Raw genomic sequence first — 16,477 nt, 5'->3', positions numbered from 1 at the left:
AGGACTCCGTTTCACCTCCTGAAACCCACAAATGGAGATAACAACCAACGACACAGACACAGACACAGACACACTATCCATTTTTGTAGATGTAAACTATTTGATTCTCATTTCACCTTGGCATGAACCTGCCATTCTTCCTCCAGGAGAAGCCAGTGACTGCACGAGGATGAGGCAGATACATGAAGGAGAAATGCAGTCCAGGGTGATTCCCATCAGGGGTGGTGCACATGTGTGTGTTGCTTTGGTACCACAATTTCACAAGGCAGTCCTCCTGCAGAAGAACTCTCTAGTCTTTCAATGGAAACATCACCATTTTGTATGCTGGTAGTAAAAAATATTGCATCATGTATCCTATCAGTACACACAGATAATCAGGAACAGACGAGACTTCAACCCCGTTCTAACAGTCTCCTTACCCTTCCAGTTGTAGCAAAGAACTCTCCATCAGGTGAAAACTTTACCAAACAGACTGGAGAGGCTGGTCTGATGTAATAATGGAGAGAAAAAAGGAATAGGAGAAAGACTTTTTAGCAATTAAGGTTCATGAAGGAGCACATGTATATGTAGCACATGCAGGACAAGGACATTGAGAGGCATTGTTCTACTCTTACAACGATTACAAGAACATTACTGGACGTGGATAAACCAACGAACTATGTGGAATGTGAACCAGGAAATATCACAAGGAAAGTACTTAGATGGAAACAACAAACAGGACAACTCAAGGTAAAAGGATAGAACAACAAGACATGCACAAACAATCAGCAACATAAAAGCAAGTGGAACATGGAAAAACATGTACCTGGTCCAACAGCATCAATTTCAAACAACCACCATTATAAACCAAAACAAGTCAGGAGACGACGATGGTTCACGAGTGAGCGGCATTCAATGACAAAGGACAGACTATAACCGAAACAGGCCCGGACAGGCCAGGCCCGGAAATGTCAAAACGAAGGCTACTGACCTTGAAATGAGATAGAAAATAATGTATAATCAGTTATGAGGTTAGTTAGCTACACAATACCGAAAATTCGGTGAAAAATGAAAAGAAAAAAAATAATAATAATAAATAAATAAATAAATAAAATGGAAAAAAAGAAAAAAAGAAAAATCGAGCTCCGTGGGGCTAGACATGGCATTCGCCTAACCAAATATCGAAACCGCTGTCAGATTCCACCAAACCCCTCGGAGAAGATGTAGCTTGAACTCGATTACCCCCTAAAAATACGTCTTTTTCGGGCGTGGCTCCGCCCACAGTGGGCGCAATATGCCCACTTTAGGCAGGACACAACTAGATCATGATATCAACCTCCCACCCAAGTTTCATCAAGATCGGATGATATCATCGGGTCGTTATGCTGCGGACAGACAGACACACAGACACAAAGACACACGCAAGTCGATGTATATGGTAGGTTCCAGACGAGGCCACCCTCCACACCCTCACCACATTCCCAACATCCCCCTTACCCCCAAACCGAAACGGCCTCAACCCAAAAAACAGGAAGTGACTCACCACAAACCGGAAGTGACCAATTAATTACTTATTTTCCAATTTTCCAAATTTTCAGATTTCACAATTTTCAAAAAATAAAAAAATAGATTTTCAAAATTTCTGATTTGTCAGATTTCATGATTTTCTCGAATTTTTTTGTCAGGGTATATAAAATGGCCGAACCCATTTTCAAAATATTTCAAGATATATTTAACACAATTAGATGGTTGGTTGAATCGCTTCTAAAATGTATACATAATTATCTATCTATAATTCCAGTAATCTCTGTGTGTGTGTGTGTGTCTGTGTGTCTGTGTGTTTGTTTGTCTGTGACCGCTGTTTCTCGACAACCACGGGTCCGATATACTTGAAACTTGCCAGGTATATTGCTGGGGACCTGAGGATGTGCCTTTTCAAGGTTTCATATTAATCGGAGAAGTAGTTACCGAGCTATGGCGATTTAGCCGTTCGCCGTTCGCTTTGGCTTTGCGAATGGACCAAACCATTTCATGTAAATAGAGGGGGGGGATTGTCACCGTACTCGCAAGCCGTTCGCTTTGGCTTTGCGAATGGACCAAACCATTTCATGTAAATAGAGGGGGGGGATTGTCACCGTACTCGCAAGCCGTTCGCTTTGGCTTTGCGAATGGACCAAACCATTTCATGTAAATAGAGGGGGGGGATATAATTTTAGATATATATATAGTACGGGCATGCCCTAGTAATACAAATAGAGATAACAACACACATGATGAATGATTACTCGCTGTATATTTTCAACCTCATAAAATGGATGATTTTTTACCCATGTGGGAAAGTAAGATAAAATTTTATAATCATAAGAAACCTCCCAAATTCGTTAAGATGCCTAATAGTCGGGTCAAGTGGATGTGGAAAAACCTGTTTACTTTTAAAGATGCTCCTTACCCCAAAATTTTTAGATTATGAAAATTTTATAATTTTCACAAGGTCTAGTTTTCAGCCAGAGTACCAACTACTATCACAAGGTTTTAATGCCGGTCTTCAAAAAGCTTAGTGGTGTTGGTGTTGGCTTAGCGGTTAGGGTGCCGACTTGGGATCCTAGGATCCTGGGTTTGAATCCCGGTCGATCGCTAAATTAACACCAGGGGAGTTGACTCAGCCCGTCATCCTTCCGAGGTCGGCAAATTGAGTACCAGCTTGCTGGGATGAATGATCACGGTGTGTACCCGGATTCAGAATAGGTACACAGTATCCCTGCACATCGAAGAGCGTGACCAAGGGTTGGCGTCAGGAAGGGCATCCGGCCATAAAAACATTGCCTCAAACAGGGAACCATGCTTGTCATGGGGCCCGCAAGGCTAACCCCCACTCTAGCGGGGAAAATGGCCTTAAAACGATCATTCATTCATTCATTCATTCATTCTTCAAAAAGAAGATATAATCGGGTTATTTAAGCTTCAACACAAACTAAATGAGCTCAACATTGAGGATGTAATACAAATATTTTGTGATACTCCACAAAAAACGAAAACAAAACGATCATTCATTCATACTCCACAAAAATGGAAAAAGAAATCAAAACCCACATCACCTACAACCACAACTTGTACTCTCACTGATAATACGGATGATATACCTTCACCCCAAGATTTAGATGAAACAAAAATGAACCTCGTTATCTTTGACGATTGTGTTAATGAGAAAAATCAAACGGTTATGGACAGCTACTATACAAGGGGGAGACATTCTTCTTGTAATTGTATTTATCTTAGTCAATCATACTGTTGCGGATATGAGGACTGTATTTTTTTATTGTGTGCTTTATTATTATTATTGTTTATTCTGCGCCTCCTGCCTCCAGTGTTGTGTAAAAGTAAAAAGGGCGTCCCGGTAGTTATTCCATGAAACACCACATTGCAGGACCCGATAAAACCCTTGTTCAGCAGTTTATATCCTTATTATGTGTTTTAGGGTAAGGCCTTGTCGTCCATTAACATGACACTCCATTGCACCGAGTAAAAGAGATAGATTCCCTTCATTCCCATTCCCAAAAACCTCCATTTCCCCTTTCGTAATGGCCAAGCCTCAATTTGGCAATTACATCCCCTCCAAGGCCGCCATTGACCACGAGGCAGGGTTGGGGAAGAAAGGCAGGTCTCCACCTCGTCATAGAGGGGAGGAGTAAGTCGGCCCCGCTCATCCAACCCAGAACGAGGGGTTTGGCTTGAGAGGGCGGAGAGAGAATGCTTGGGGGAGGTTCGCAAAGGGTGAAGGGCGGGGCCTATATAACCCGCCGCGGGACGCTCCCCAAGGAGACAAGCAGATGAGTCCAAGAGATGAGCTGAAAGGCTGAGCTGAGCTGCGTGGTGAGGTGGACAGGAAAGAGCTGGGTCGTCAGAGCAGGGCTGAGTCGTGAGGTCCAAAAAGCAGAAGATCATCCAGGGAAGCACAAAGCCTGCTATTCGTCACCTTGCTCGCCAGCAGCAGCGTCTACAGCAGCAACAAGACTCGACAGCCGTTTGGGGCCTGGACGGCAGTTTGGAGCAGGGCCGCGAAGGGACGGCGGCTGCCGAACGTGCCGATTCGTGCTGCCGAACAAATTGAACTTTCCTCTCCTTCCAGCCAATTCCTATCATCATTCCCCGTGTGAGTCGTCTTTGTTTGTTCTGTCCTGGGTAGGTAATTAAGTCTGTATAAGCTAGTATTTTCACTGTGTCTCTAAAAAGCTTCTGTATATTATTTTCTTATCTTTCCTTCTCCTTGGTTATTTTGAGCCTGTAAATAGTAATAAATAGTAATCGTATTTCCAAACCTTTCTTTGCCTTTGTCTTCCTTTTCTTCACATTCGTCGTCTTAGTCTTTTCCCCATTGAATATCTGTGGCGCGATACGGCCAACGTTTGGGTGAATCGGGTTTAGTCGGGGAACAACTGTTCGGTCGCGGAGCCTTCGCTCGGCAAACAACATCCTTAACCGCGTACCGTAACAACTGCTGTCAGGAGTGGGATCGGACCCGAAGCGCGCTTAACGTGCTCAAAATTACAAGCTGCTGGAAATTGTTTTGTTTTTAAAGAAAAACCCGAATTTTGAAATCGCGCCATGGCTGGTCAAGGCGACGGGATGCCGGTGGGAGAGATAGACGGGGTGGAATCGACCCAGGACCTCGGGGAAATGTATATGGAGGATGTGGTTGAGGGGGTATCAGGCGCACAAAATGGCGTCCTCACGCACGTGGGTGTAGCGGCACCAAATTTAGCGGCGCCCGCGACCGTAGCAGCGCCGCTGGTGAATTTGAACCTTTTTATGATACAAATGAAGGCCCTTATGGACAAGAATAGTGAGCAATTGGAAGCCAAAATGGGGAACCGGATGGATGCTCAGAGTGAGCAAATGGGGGAACCGGATGGATGCTCAGAGTGAGCAAATGGGGAACCGGATGGATGCTCAGGGTGAGCAATTGGGGGTAATGAGGGACGAAGCGAGGGGTACCGGTGAAGGGATTAGACAAGAAATTTGAGGGATTAGACAAGAAGTTTGAGGGGTTAAACAATGGGATAGAAGGGATGAAACATGGGTTAACGGGGGTGGAAAATAGAATGGCTGCCCAGGAGAATCAGATAGAGGGGGTGAAAAATGGGTTAATGGGGTTAGAAAATAGGATGGAAGACAAATTGCGGGAGATAGGGGAGCAATCCGCCCGAGAAATTAAACAAATGGGAGAGCAGATAGAGGAGGTGAAAATCGGGGTAGAAACCAAATTGGATGCTCAGAGGGATGAATTGGGACAGATGAGGGTGGCATCTACAAAAGAGAGGGAGGAGATGAAGGAGGAGATACGACGAGGTGTAAGTGAGGAGGTCTCGGGGGTACGCGAGGAGGTAAAGCGAGGCGAAAAGCGTATAGAGAAAGAGGTGAGGAATAATACGGCTAGGTTACAGGGGGGAATATAAGATCTGACGGAGGAGGTGGAACAGCTGACGGTGGAACAAACGGAGTTAGTGGAGCAGGTTCAAAGTAACACTGCGGTACTAGGAGGGTTAAAAGCGACACAAAATGACATTAAAAATGACTTAATAGCGACACAGAGGCAATGTCAGATGGTACGTGAGGGACTGACAATGAGGTTGGAAGAGGTGACAGAAGTAATGGAGACGAAGGACCGAGAGGTGAGGATGCACATAGAGACGGTCAAAATAGCCTTAGAGGACGAACTTGAGGAGACGCACCGGGAAATAAAAGAGGTGAAGCAAAAATTAGAGGAAGTGGAAGAAGAGGTGAGTGAAATTAAGAAGAGACGGACAGAAACTAAGAGAGAAATACAGGAGGAAGTGATGGAATATGTACAAGGTCGCTGCTCGAATCGTGATGTTGTGCTCGCTAACCAAATAAAGAGTTTGCAGGTGGCGAAGGATGTGTGGAGACGAGGTGCCAAGGTGAGTGGCGATACATTCGGAAATGCATATGATGTGAGGAGAGCTTCAGTCGGCTTGGGGGTTGATTTGGATCCGGGTGTTCGTGAGAGGCCGTTGGTGAAATGTGCGACAGGTACGGTGTGCGAAGGAGGAGGTGTGCGAGAATGTCCGACTCTGGGGTGTGTGAGGAAAAAGTGCGCGCCGAGGAGTGAGTGTGCTGTCAAGAGTGAGTTGGTTGTTGCGCGTGTGCGAGGGGGCACATGGAAGCGCGGAGTGGGGAGTGTTACGGAGGAAGTAACGAGAGAGTGTGCGCAAGAGGATGCGCGAGAAAGGTGTGTAACAGACGGGTGCATGGGGAAAGAGTGCGCTGTCAAAAGTAAGGAAGAATGCACACCTGTGGTGAGTGTTACAGAGGGTGTAACGGGAGAGTGTGCGCAAGAGTGTGCGCGAGAAAGGTGTGTAACGGACAGGTGCATGAGGAAAGAGTGCGCTGTCGAGAGTAAGGGTGAGTGCGCTGTCAAGAGTGGTGGTGAAAGTAGTGAGAGTGACACGGAGCGTGAGTTGGTTGTGACAGGTGAGAGAGGATGTACACCTGGAATGGAAGGATGCACACCTGGAATGGTAGAGCGTGTGTGGGAATGCACACTTGAGTTGGTAGTGAGGCACGTGGTTGGGTGTGCGAGTGAGAGCACACCTGTGATTGTCACAGAGGAGGTGACCGAGAAGGGGGCGCGAAGAGGTGTGTTGGTGAGGTGTGCGAACAACGAGTGTGTGCAAAGGTGTTCGGTGGTCAGGTGTGTGACCAAGTCTGTGAGCGAAAGAACGAATGCAATGACGAAGTATGCGGGGTGTACGGGCAGCGTTGGAGCACCGAGCTCAGTGAGGGTGAAAGGGGTAGCGTATGCGTGTAAGCATGCAGGTGAGGCATCGACGGTAACCGGGTTAGCGGTTAGAACGACATTTAGCCGAATCGGGTCCTCGGTGCACGTCGGGCAGCTTCGCGTGCCGCGAGGACCAGCGGGGATCCGAACCACGGCGGGTTCGAAAGGACCGCCGTACGTGATCCACGCTGGGCCGCGTTTGGAACGGCCGCGTCCGTGCTCCGCTAGGCGGAACGGGCAGCCCGATAGGAGGGGTCGTCATGGCGACGCCCTTTTGTTGAGGCGTTCCGGCAGGTCGAGATCGGGCCATGGGATGGCTCCGTGCCGAGGTGGTGCGTGGGACCTCGGCCCGGGTAAGCGTCCTTCCCTGCACCGAGTGCCGGACGCATCCAGCCGCCGGCACCAAACAACCCGCATTCATTGCTCGGCCGTGCGAAGCCGGGCTGTAGGAGTGAATTGGCGCACCGAGAGGCATTAGTAAGTAGACTGTAATGATGAGGATAGTGGTCTGGACCCGAAATTAGAAAAACAAAATTTGATGATTGGCAAAGGATTGGCAGAGTGATGATTGGCAGATGATGGGTAGTGATTGGCAAGTTTTTGATTTGTTGAAATTTGATGTGCAAAATTGGTAGTAAGAGATGCCCCATGTGGTGGGATGGCAACTCTGTCATCCCTCACAAGGGGGGCATAGGAGCACGAGATAATGGGGTTGATGGCAGTGAAAACTAGGCCGGGAGGGTTAGGATATATCGTGTGTAGGGATCTAGAGATTGACAATAGGTAACTGTAAGGTTAGGTAGCTACATTGGACAGGTAGCTGGGGACGTAGGTAGATTAGTGTGGATGATAATGACGAGGGAGCGCAATAGTTTAAAGGGACGACTGGGAAGCGCAAGTTTCAGAGGGGAGTAGTTAGATGAGATGATGCCGTGTGTTTGAGGATTGGAAGTGTATTGTGAAAAGTGTGTGAGGAACAGGTGTGATTGCACAGGTGTGCAACTGAACAGGTGTATGGAACAGTGTATGAGGGAGTAGTGGTGATTGCGTGTTGTGTTGACCAACTGGTCCAGGAAGAGGAGGAGGGTGCAGGTGGCACCAGGTATGCTTGCACAGGTGTGCAACCAACAGGTGTATGGAGAATGGTTGTGTGGAATACATGGAGTGTGGAATATATGGAGTATTGGAATGGATGGTCGTGGAGTGAGTATGGTGGAAACTATGGAGTGGAGTGGATGGTGTGGAGGTGTCAATGGGGGAAGAGTGGACCCCCATCACGAATACCCGGGGCGGGTAGTGTAAGTGTTAGGTAGAGGGTATAGGTAAATTGTGGTTGGATATTGGCATCTGTGGTGCGGGTGGAAGAATGATGTTTGGATGTGTGCATTAGTGTTGTGGAAATGGCTGGGCGTGTAGCCTGTTAGTGTGTGTAGTTGGTTTGGGCACTCCACCACTGTGAGGATGTCGGCCAGGTGAGGCCGCAGGTGGGCTCTGGGAGCCGGTAGTTGTTGTGGATGGGGCCCGAGGATCCGGAGGACGGACCCGGGTAGCCCAGTGCCAGAGGGCACCGAGTGGGGTGACAGAGCCAGGAGGGGCCTTCCCCAGTTAGATATGTTAGGGTGAGGAGCTAGGTAAGCTCGGGTGGCAACTACAGTGGTGGAGGTGTGCAGGTGGGTAGACCTGCTGGAGAGCTACACGTCACAGCCCAGAAATTGTGCAAGGGCACCGGGAGATGAATCGGGGGAGTGAGACCCCAAATTGAGAAGCACCACAGTTTGGTCAATGGGAATTGGTTTTTAGAACCCATAGTGTAAGTTGGCCAATGGATTGGCAGGGAAAGACCCCGGGTAGTGTAATGTGTGTTAATGTCATTTAGAAAGTAGTTAGGATGAAGTCTCCTCGCACCATCTGCATCCACTCACCTGAGGTGACAGGTACTCCACACCATGCCATGTTTTGATTATTTTTTATGATGCAAATGTTTGGATTGTGAGACGCATCATGACGTGGGTGTGACATTGTGCGTAATTCCATCTCTCCCTCCTTATGAGGATTGATGATGAATTGGTGATGGCAAATTTTGAAGTAGAGGGATTGTGGAGACGAATTTGGTATAGGGGAAATATGGGGAAGACGTGACAGTAGCGACACATTTGTAAATGTGTAGATTTTGTACATATGGGGTAAGGGCAAGGGTAGTGTAGGTGACAGGGGGGTGACGTACGGTAGGGACGAGCTTTCTCACTTCGCCCTCCGTACGCATTTCACCTTGCATTGCCTTATTGATGTGTACCCTTGTGACCTTACCCCTCGCTCATCTGTCTCTCCCCCCTTTTGTTTCCCACATGACCTGTGCGCCATTGGGCGCCGAGGGGAGCGTGCGTGAGTCCGCCATTGTGCGCCCGGAACTCCCAGAACCAGCTGTCTGCATCGATGCACCACATTATGGACCACATGTCTGTGGCCGAGCACCACTTATGGACCCCATGGGTTGGGGCATGGCCCCTCTGCTGGAACCGGCCATGAGGGCCCGAAATCTTGCTGGCGGACCTCGATCACAGGGCACCGATGCCCCACAGGTGAACCACACTAGTCGGCCCTGTGGGCCATAAATAAAAATGGACACGTTGGGTGCATTTTATTGCAAATAACTGTCGTTTAACAAATAATAAAATAACTGTTTAAAACTGTCGCACTCGGACTTCCGTTTCCGGTCTTGCTGGCGAGGGTTCGTTTATTCTCAGCTCTCCATGCTATCCATCGAAATCGAAGTTAAGTAATTGTTCCCATTTGTATTTTCGTTATAACTATTTATTTTATGGTGTATATATTGTCTCCCGACGAAGATTTTCGGTGCAAATCTTTCATACCTGTATTGAAAATCGTGTTAATTCGGGTCGTGTTTTGAGGCCTTGTAGTTGTACAGTGAACACTGTACAACCTTGAGGCTTTGTTTTTCTCAGCGGTCCGTGTTTTTGTGATCCAATAACTTTAGTTCTCTGTTTTCCCAATCTTTTTACCCCATATCCCTCTTCCTTGTGTAAATCACAACTCAAAAAAATCCAAAAAAAAAACATTTCCTTCTCTGTTCTCATTCGTTTATTCATTCTTATTCGTTCGTTCGTTCGTTCTTCGACCACGTGTTTCTCCCCCATTTCCCCAGATAGATTGTCAAATTTCAACTCGTTATTTTATCGTCCATGCGTTATTGTTTTGATTATAGTTACTTTTGGTTTGAATTTCCTGTAACTTGTAATTATTTAATCGTGTTCTGCTCCTCGTGTGCGGCCTTGTAGTTGTACCCCCGTCGGTGTTTGTTATCTTAATCGTGTTTTGCTTGGCTCTTAGTTTTTTTCCCTTCTACCCCGAACATAATACTCTGTCTAACGTTCTAAATCCCCACCTCCCCCCCCCCCCACCCCCAAAAACCAAACAAACAAAAAAATGAACATATGTCACCCACAGGGTGAACCGTATCTTGCCATTTGACCTTGACCTTAATAATTTCGTATGGTGAATAGTATGTCTTCATGACCAACGCACATGAAATATTGAAAGATTTTGATGAGAACTGAGGAAATAATTTTTTCATGAAAATTCCGTTTTTTCGTCATGACGTCATCAAATGACGTCATAGCGTCAAACTGTTTACAGATCTGGGAAGCACTCATCAAGGGCATTCATATGAGGTATTACTCGATATGGTACCTACGATTTCAAAATTTGACCTTGGGGTCAATAATTTTCGACCTCCAGCGCTAACCATGAAGGTCAAGGCCGATCGCCACCAAAAACTAATCAGCTGAGCGCCTGACCATATACTAGATACCCACCAAGTTTGGAGACGATCCGATCAAAGTTACTCAAAAAATAAGGGTTTCGTTGACCTCCATGATTGACCGCAAAGTGACCTTGACCTTTGACCTTGACCTTCAAAATTTTGTGTGCTGAAGGGTATCTCTATAGGACTCTGATATGCGAAGTTACAGGAGTTTCCAATAATAACTGTGGTCTACAGAGTGATCTAAACGTGAAAAAAAAATGATTAACCACAAACAAAAAAACAAAATGAAGGTCAAGGCCGATCGCCACCAAAAACTAATCAGCTGAGCGCCGGACCATATGCTAGATACCCACCAAGTTTGGAGACGATCCGATCAAAGTTACTCAAAAAATAAGGGTTTCGTTGACCTCCATGATTGACCGCAAAGTGACCTTGACCTTTGACCTTGGAAGGTCAAGGCCGATCGCCACCAAAAACTAATCAGCTGAGCGCGGGACCATATACTAGATACCCACCAAGTTTGGAGACGATCCGATCAAAGTTACTCAAAAAATAAGGGTTTCGTCGACCTCCATGATTGACCACAAAGTGACCTTGACCTTTGACCTTGACCTTCAAAATTTTGTGTGCTGAAGGGTATCTCTATAGGACTCTGATATGCGAAGTTACAGGAGTTTCCAATAATAACTGTGGTCTACAGAGTGATCTAAACGTGGAAAAAAAATGATTAACCACAAACAAAAAAACAAAAAAAAAAACAAACAAAAAAACAAACATACAAGCTGACTAATACATCTTGCAAAAACTTCGTTTTGGCAAGATAAAAACCAAATACATTTATTTTCCTTTCTCCACGTGTACTGTTGACTCATCCTGTATTTTCTGTCCAGGTGTGCTGTTCGCCCCGCCCCCATTAACTCCTTGCCATCCACCGTTTGCCCTTCACGTGACTCGTGGTGGTCCCTCTCGGCTCTCCCCCCGTTGGTATTTTTGTGCACATAAGATTGTTCACGGTTCTGTTTAAATATTATTTAAATATGTATAACCTTTCCCCTTCAGTGTTTTACTCAGTGGTATTTTACAACACGCTGTTTTTCTTCCTATTTAAAAGGCTTTTCTCAATTTCCTCTCCAACTCATTCCACCTCAAAAAAAAGAAATTCAATAGCTTATACGTCTCCCTCACTACATGGTCTAAATTCACATTCATTCCATCCCTCCTCCATCATTCTGAACCGGATTGCTAACTTGAAAATCACAACAAACCCAATTTGTTTTCAATGTTCGTCTTTCATTAATCATCCACTTTCTAAACTCCCCTCTTGCCCCTCCCATCCAAATTCCTCCCCTTGCACCGACACTCCTAAACTCCCCCCTTACCCCGCCACTCTTAAACTCCCCCCCTACCCCTCCACTCCTGAACTCCCCCCTTGCCCTTCCACTCCTGAACTCCCCCCTTGCCCTTCCCCTCCTAAACTCCCCCCTCACTCCTCCCCTTCAAAACTCCCCCCCAACCCCTCCCATTCAAATCTCCCCCCATACCATTCCTCTCCAATTCTCCCTCCTCTCCCCTCCTCCTCAAAGCTGCCTCCTCCCCACTTCGTCTCCCTTCTATCTCATACCTCCACCCCCCCCCCAACCTTCTTCTTTCCTCTGCCCCCCCTCAAACAACCCCTCACTCTGCCTCATCCCTTCACCTTCAAACCTTTCATCCTCCTCATCCTTCCCTTTCTTGGAACTCTTCTGCAATCGCTGACACACTAACAACTGCTCTCCCTACCTCCCCCTCTCATCCTTCATCTTACCCTACTCCTCCCCTCCCCTGTCCTGTACCCGATGCTCCCCCTCTCTCTTCATTAACGGTATGGACCTCAAACATCCGGGGCCTTCGCTCAAACCTGACTGATCTCTCCATACAGGTTGCTTCTGACAATCCAGACTTGATCTGCTTAACAGAGACTTTCCTCCTTCAAGATGTCTCTGATTCCTTAATATCTCTTCCTGGTTACTCCCTCCTCCGGTATGATAGACCTGAGCCTCGGCCTGGTGGTGGGGTGGCTATCTTTATCAAAAACTCTCTTCCTCACTCTCCTTGCACTGCCCTCTCTCCTCCTCACCCCCAGGAGTACCTCTGGCTACGGCTTCCTCTCCGCTCCCACCTTTTGTTCATATGTGTTCTGTACCGTCCCCCAAACAGTGATGACTCCATCTACATTTCACTGTCTGACAACATGGACCAACTTCTATCCACTCATCCCAACTCTCTCTTCCTCATATGTGGTGACTTCAATTGTCATCATGCCACCTGGTTGGGTGTGGGTTCCTCTCTCACCAGTCATGGCACCTCAGCAAAGGACTTCTGTGACTCACTGGGATTGACACAATCTGTCAATTTCCCGACCCGGATCTCAGCCAATGGAGTATCTTCTCTTCTTGACTTGGTTATGACTAACTTCCCTGCTAATGTCTGCTGCTCTTCTTCTGCTCCAATCGGTTCTTCTGATCATGTGCTTGTCAAAGTGGACATCTCTCTGGCCATTCTCAGAGAGCCTCCTCAGCGTCGACGAGTCTGGCATTTCACTCAGGCCGACTGGGACGGTCTTCAAGCAGCCATCAATCGTCTGGATTGGTCTCCCATCTCCACTGCCTCTGACATCAATTCTTCCTGGGAATTCTTCCAAAGCAAACTGATCTCTCTCATGCACAGATTTATCCCATCTCGCCTTCAGTTGTCTTACCCTTCCTCTCGTCCATGGTACACTGAATATTGTGGTGAGGCAGTTGCCCTGAAACAACTTGCCTTTGCCTCTTGGAAGGCTAATCCAACTGAAGGAAATCTCAGTTCCTTCCACCAAGCTCGGAACAAGTGTGTGTCTACCCTCAGGAGTGCCAAGAAGCACTATCTCTCCTCACTCAAGAATGAACTCTCAAACCTGTCTCCTTCCTCCAAATCCTGGTGGCATCTGGTCAAATCCGTTTCTGGTGTTTGTTCCCCCTCCATCCCCTCCCTTACCTCAAATGGCCACACAGTTGACATCGCACGTGACAAAGCCGAATGCCTCAACTCTGTGTTTGCCTCAAAATCCTTAGTCCCAAACCCATCTCTCTCTGTTCCCACCTTTCCCAGTCGAACCAAACTGCTCCTGGACTCTGTGACCTTCTCTCCTGACAAGGTGGAGGAGTTTTTGTCAAACCTCGACTCTGATTCTGCAACTGGACCAGATGGCATCAGCCCACGGGTCCTAAAATCCTGCTCTGCCGCTCTATCTCACCCTCTCTCTGTTCTTTTCACCCTATCTTTTGCTCAAGGTCATCTGCCAGCATCCTGGAAATCAGCAAACATTACCGCTTTACACAAAAAAGGTGCAAAAACAGATCCTTGCAACTACAGACCAATCAGCCTGCTCCCAATTATCAGCAAAGTCATGGAATCCATCATTGCTTCGGATATGAAATCTTTCCTCTTCTCCAATGGCTTGATCTCTGATCATCAATTTGGTTTCAGACCAGGTCACTCTACTCTGGACATGCTGCTTCTGCTGTCTCAACAATGGATGGAGGTCCTCAATGCCAAACAGGAAATCAGAGCTGTCTCCCTTGACATATCACGTGCCTTCGATACGGTCTGGCACCCAGCTCTGCTCACCAAACTCTCCTCCTATGGTATCCATGGAAATCTCCATGCATGGCTTGCGGACTTCCTCTCTGGTCGTAGTCAACGTGTGGCCCTGAATGGATTTCTCTCATCTCCCCTTCCCGTTCAGGCTGGAGTTCCCCAAGGCAGTGTGCTGGGCCCTGTGCTTTTTCTGGTCTTTATGAATGATCTCTCCGACTCTCTGGAAAATCCTCTGTATCTCTTTGCTGATGACTCCACTCTCTGCCGCTCCATTCCTCTTCCCTCAGATCGGCAGTCTGCAGCCTCCTCACTCTCTGAAGACCTGGACAAAATCACAGACTGGTCAAACATGTGGAACATGTCTTTCAATCCTGACAAATCTCACACTCTTACTATGTCTCTCCGAAAAGATCGACTGGACAACCCTCCCATCTACTTTCTCAACAATCCTCTCCAAGAAGTTCTGTCGCTCAAGCTTTTGGGTCTCACCATCTGCCATGATCTTTCTTGGGAAAACCACATTTCCAAGCTGGCCTCCAAAGCCAGTCGCCGACTGGGCATCCTCCGTCGTGCGAAATCCTTCCTAGGCACACCTGAGCTCCTCACCACATACAAGGCTTTCATCCGCAGCTCAATGGAATACTGTTCTCCCCTATGGGCTGGTGCTCCTGCCTCACACCTGGGTCGGCTTCACGCTGTTGAATCCAAAGCTTTCAGAATCATTGGAATCTCCCGCGATGAAGCTATCTCTGAGGGCCTTTCACTCACTCACCGCAGGCAGGTAGGTGGTCTTTCTGTCTTCTACCGACTCCTCTACGGCCTTGCTCCCCCAGCTCTCTCTGTGCTCTGTCCCCCAAATATTCCTACAGGTCGCACAAGATCTGCCAGCCACCCTCTGATGGTTAAACTGCCGAAATCTTGGCTCTCTGCTCACCTTCACTCTTTCATTCCTCTTTTCTCCCGCCTCTGGAACAAACTCCCACACTCACTTCAATCACACTCCTCCCTCCAGGTCTTCAAAACAGCTGTTCACCACCATCTCTTATCTTCCCCCATCCAAAACCTTGATCTTTTCTACCCCCACTAATTCACCCCAGATCCACCTTGTTTGAAATTCCAACTTCTTTCCTGGAAGTCTTGGCAGTGTCCATATGTTTTATACCTCTCCCACCCCCCCCCCCTTCCCATTGCTTCCCCCCAAAGCCCTCTCCCTCCCACAGTTCTCTCGATGTCTCCATGTCTCTCGGTCCCTGCTCTCAAATGTTGTGTTTGTGTCCTTCCCCCTCTCTCCCCATCTTGTCTACCGCTCCCGATGTTATTTGTTTTGTGTGTCTGTTTGTCTTTCTGTGTGATTAATGTTCGCTCTTTCACGAGCCTCGATCTTGTATACAAAAAAAAAAAAAAAAAATAGGCCGCCAGCAAAGGAAAATGACAACATCTGGAAGAACATAGTAATAGCCAGCAGAGGGAGCCGAAGAGCAAGAGACCACCTGCAGGGTTAGGGGTTGTTTGGTTATTTTTATTCATGAACACTGATGAACTATGGTGACTGCACCGATTGGTGCTTGAGGGTGCTTTGGTGCATTTTGGGTGCTTTCATGGTGCATTGATGCAGAGCAGACTGTCTCCCCCCTCAGAAAGAACGATCACAGGTCCTGGGTTAGTTTTGTAAATAAAAGTAGCATCAATTGTAAATAATGCTCCCCACCGTCAGTGTGTAGTTTGAAGACCATTCCGCAATTCGGTTAACTGTGGGCGTGAGTCTGTTAGGCAGGGTGCAATGGAGCAGCGGGACATATTTATTTATGTTTTAAAACTGTCGCACTCAGGGTCAGGTTAAAAGTAGAGGGAACTACACCTACGTGTCACACTAAATAAAAGTTGTAGGCCCGGCACGTGCCTAAGAGGAGGAGGGTGCAGTGTTGCGGATATGAGGACTGTATTTTTTTATTGTGTGCTTTATTATTATTATTGTTTATTCTGTGCCTCCTGCCTCCAGTGTTGTGTAAAAGTAAAAAGGGCGTCCCGGTAGTTATTCCATGAAACACCACATTGCAGGACCCGATAAAACCCTTGTTCAGCAGTTTATATCCTTATTATGTGTTTTAGGGTAAGGCCTTGTCGTCCATTAACATGACACTCCTTTGCACCGAGTAAAAGAGATAGATTCCCTTCATTCCCATTCCCAAAAACCTCCATTTCCCCTTTCGTAATGGCCAAGCCTCAATTTGGCAATTACATCCCCTCCAAGGCCGCCATTGACCACGAGGCAGGGTTGGGGAAGAAAGGCGGGTCTCCACCTC

General features: G+C 47.3%; 1 protein-coding gene across 1 annotated transcript in view; it reads right to left on the bottom strand.

Moving 5' to 3' along the window:
• The window catches only part of DMXL2 (Dmx like 2), a 169,035-nt gene that overhangs the window by 107,824 nt on the left and 44,734 nt on the right, over window positions 1-16,477 (bottom strand). Inside the window, exons 7-8 of the mRNA XM_078783981.1 lie at window positions 420-486; window positions 117-274 (exon numbers count right to left, since the gene is read on the bottom strand). Of these exons, the coding sequence (XP_078640107.1) occupies window positions 117-274; window positions 420-486 (225 nt within the window). The remainder of the gene's footprint in view (window positions 1-116; window positions 275-419; window positions 487-16,477) is intronic.

This window comes from Myxine glutinosa, chromosome 8 (genome assembly GCF_964187855.1).
Source record: "Myxine glutinosa chromosome 8, kmMyxGlut1.1, whole genome shotgun sequence".
NCBI classification, from domain to species: domain Eukaryota; kingdom Metazoa; phylum Chordata; class Myxini; order Myxiniformes; family Myxinidae; genus Myxine; species Myxine glutinosa.
Note: the sequence above shows the minus strand (reverse complement) of the source record. Positions and strands in the feature narration are given on the sequence as shown.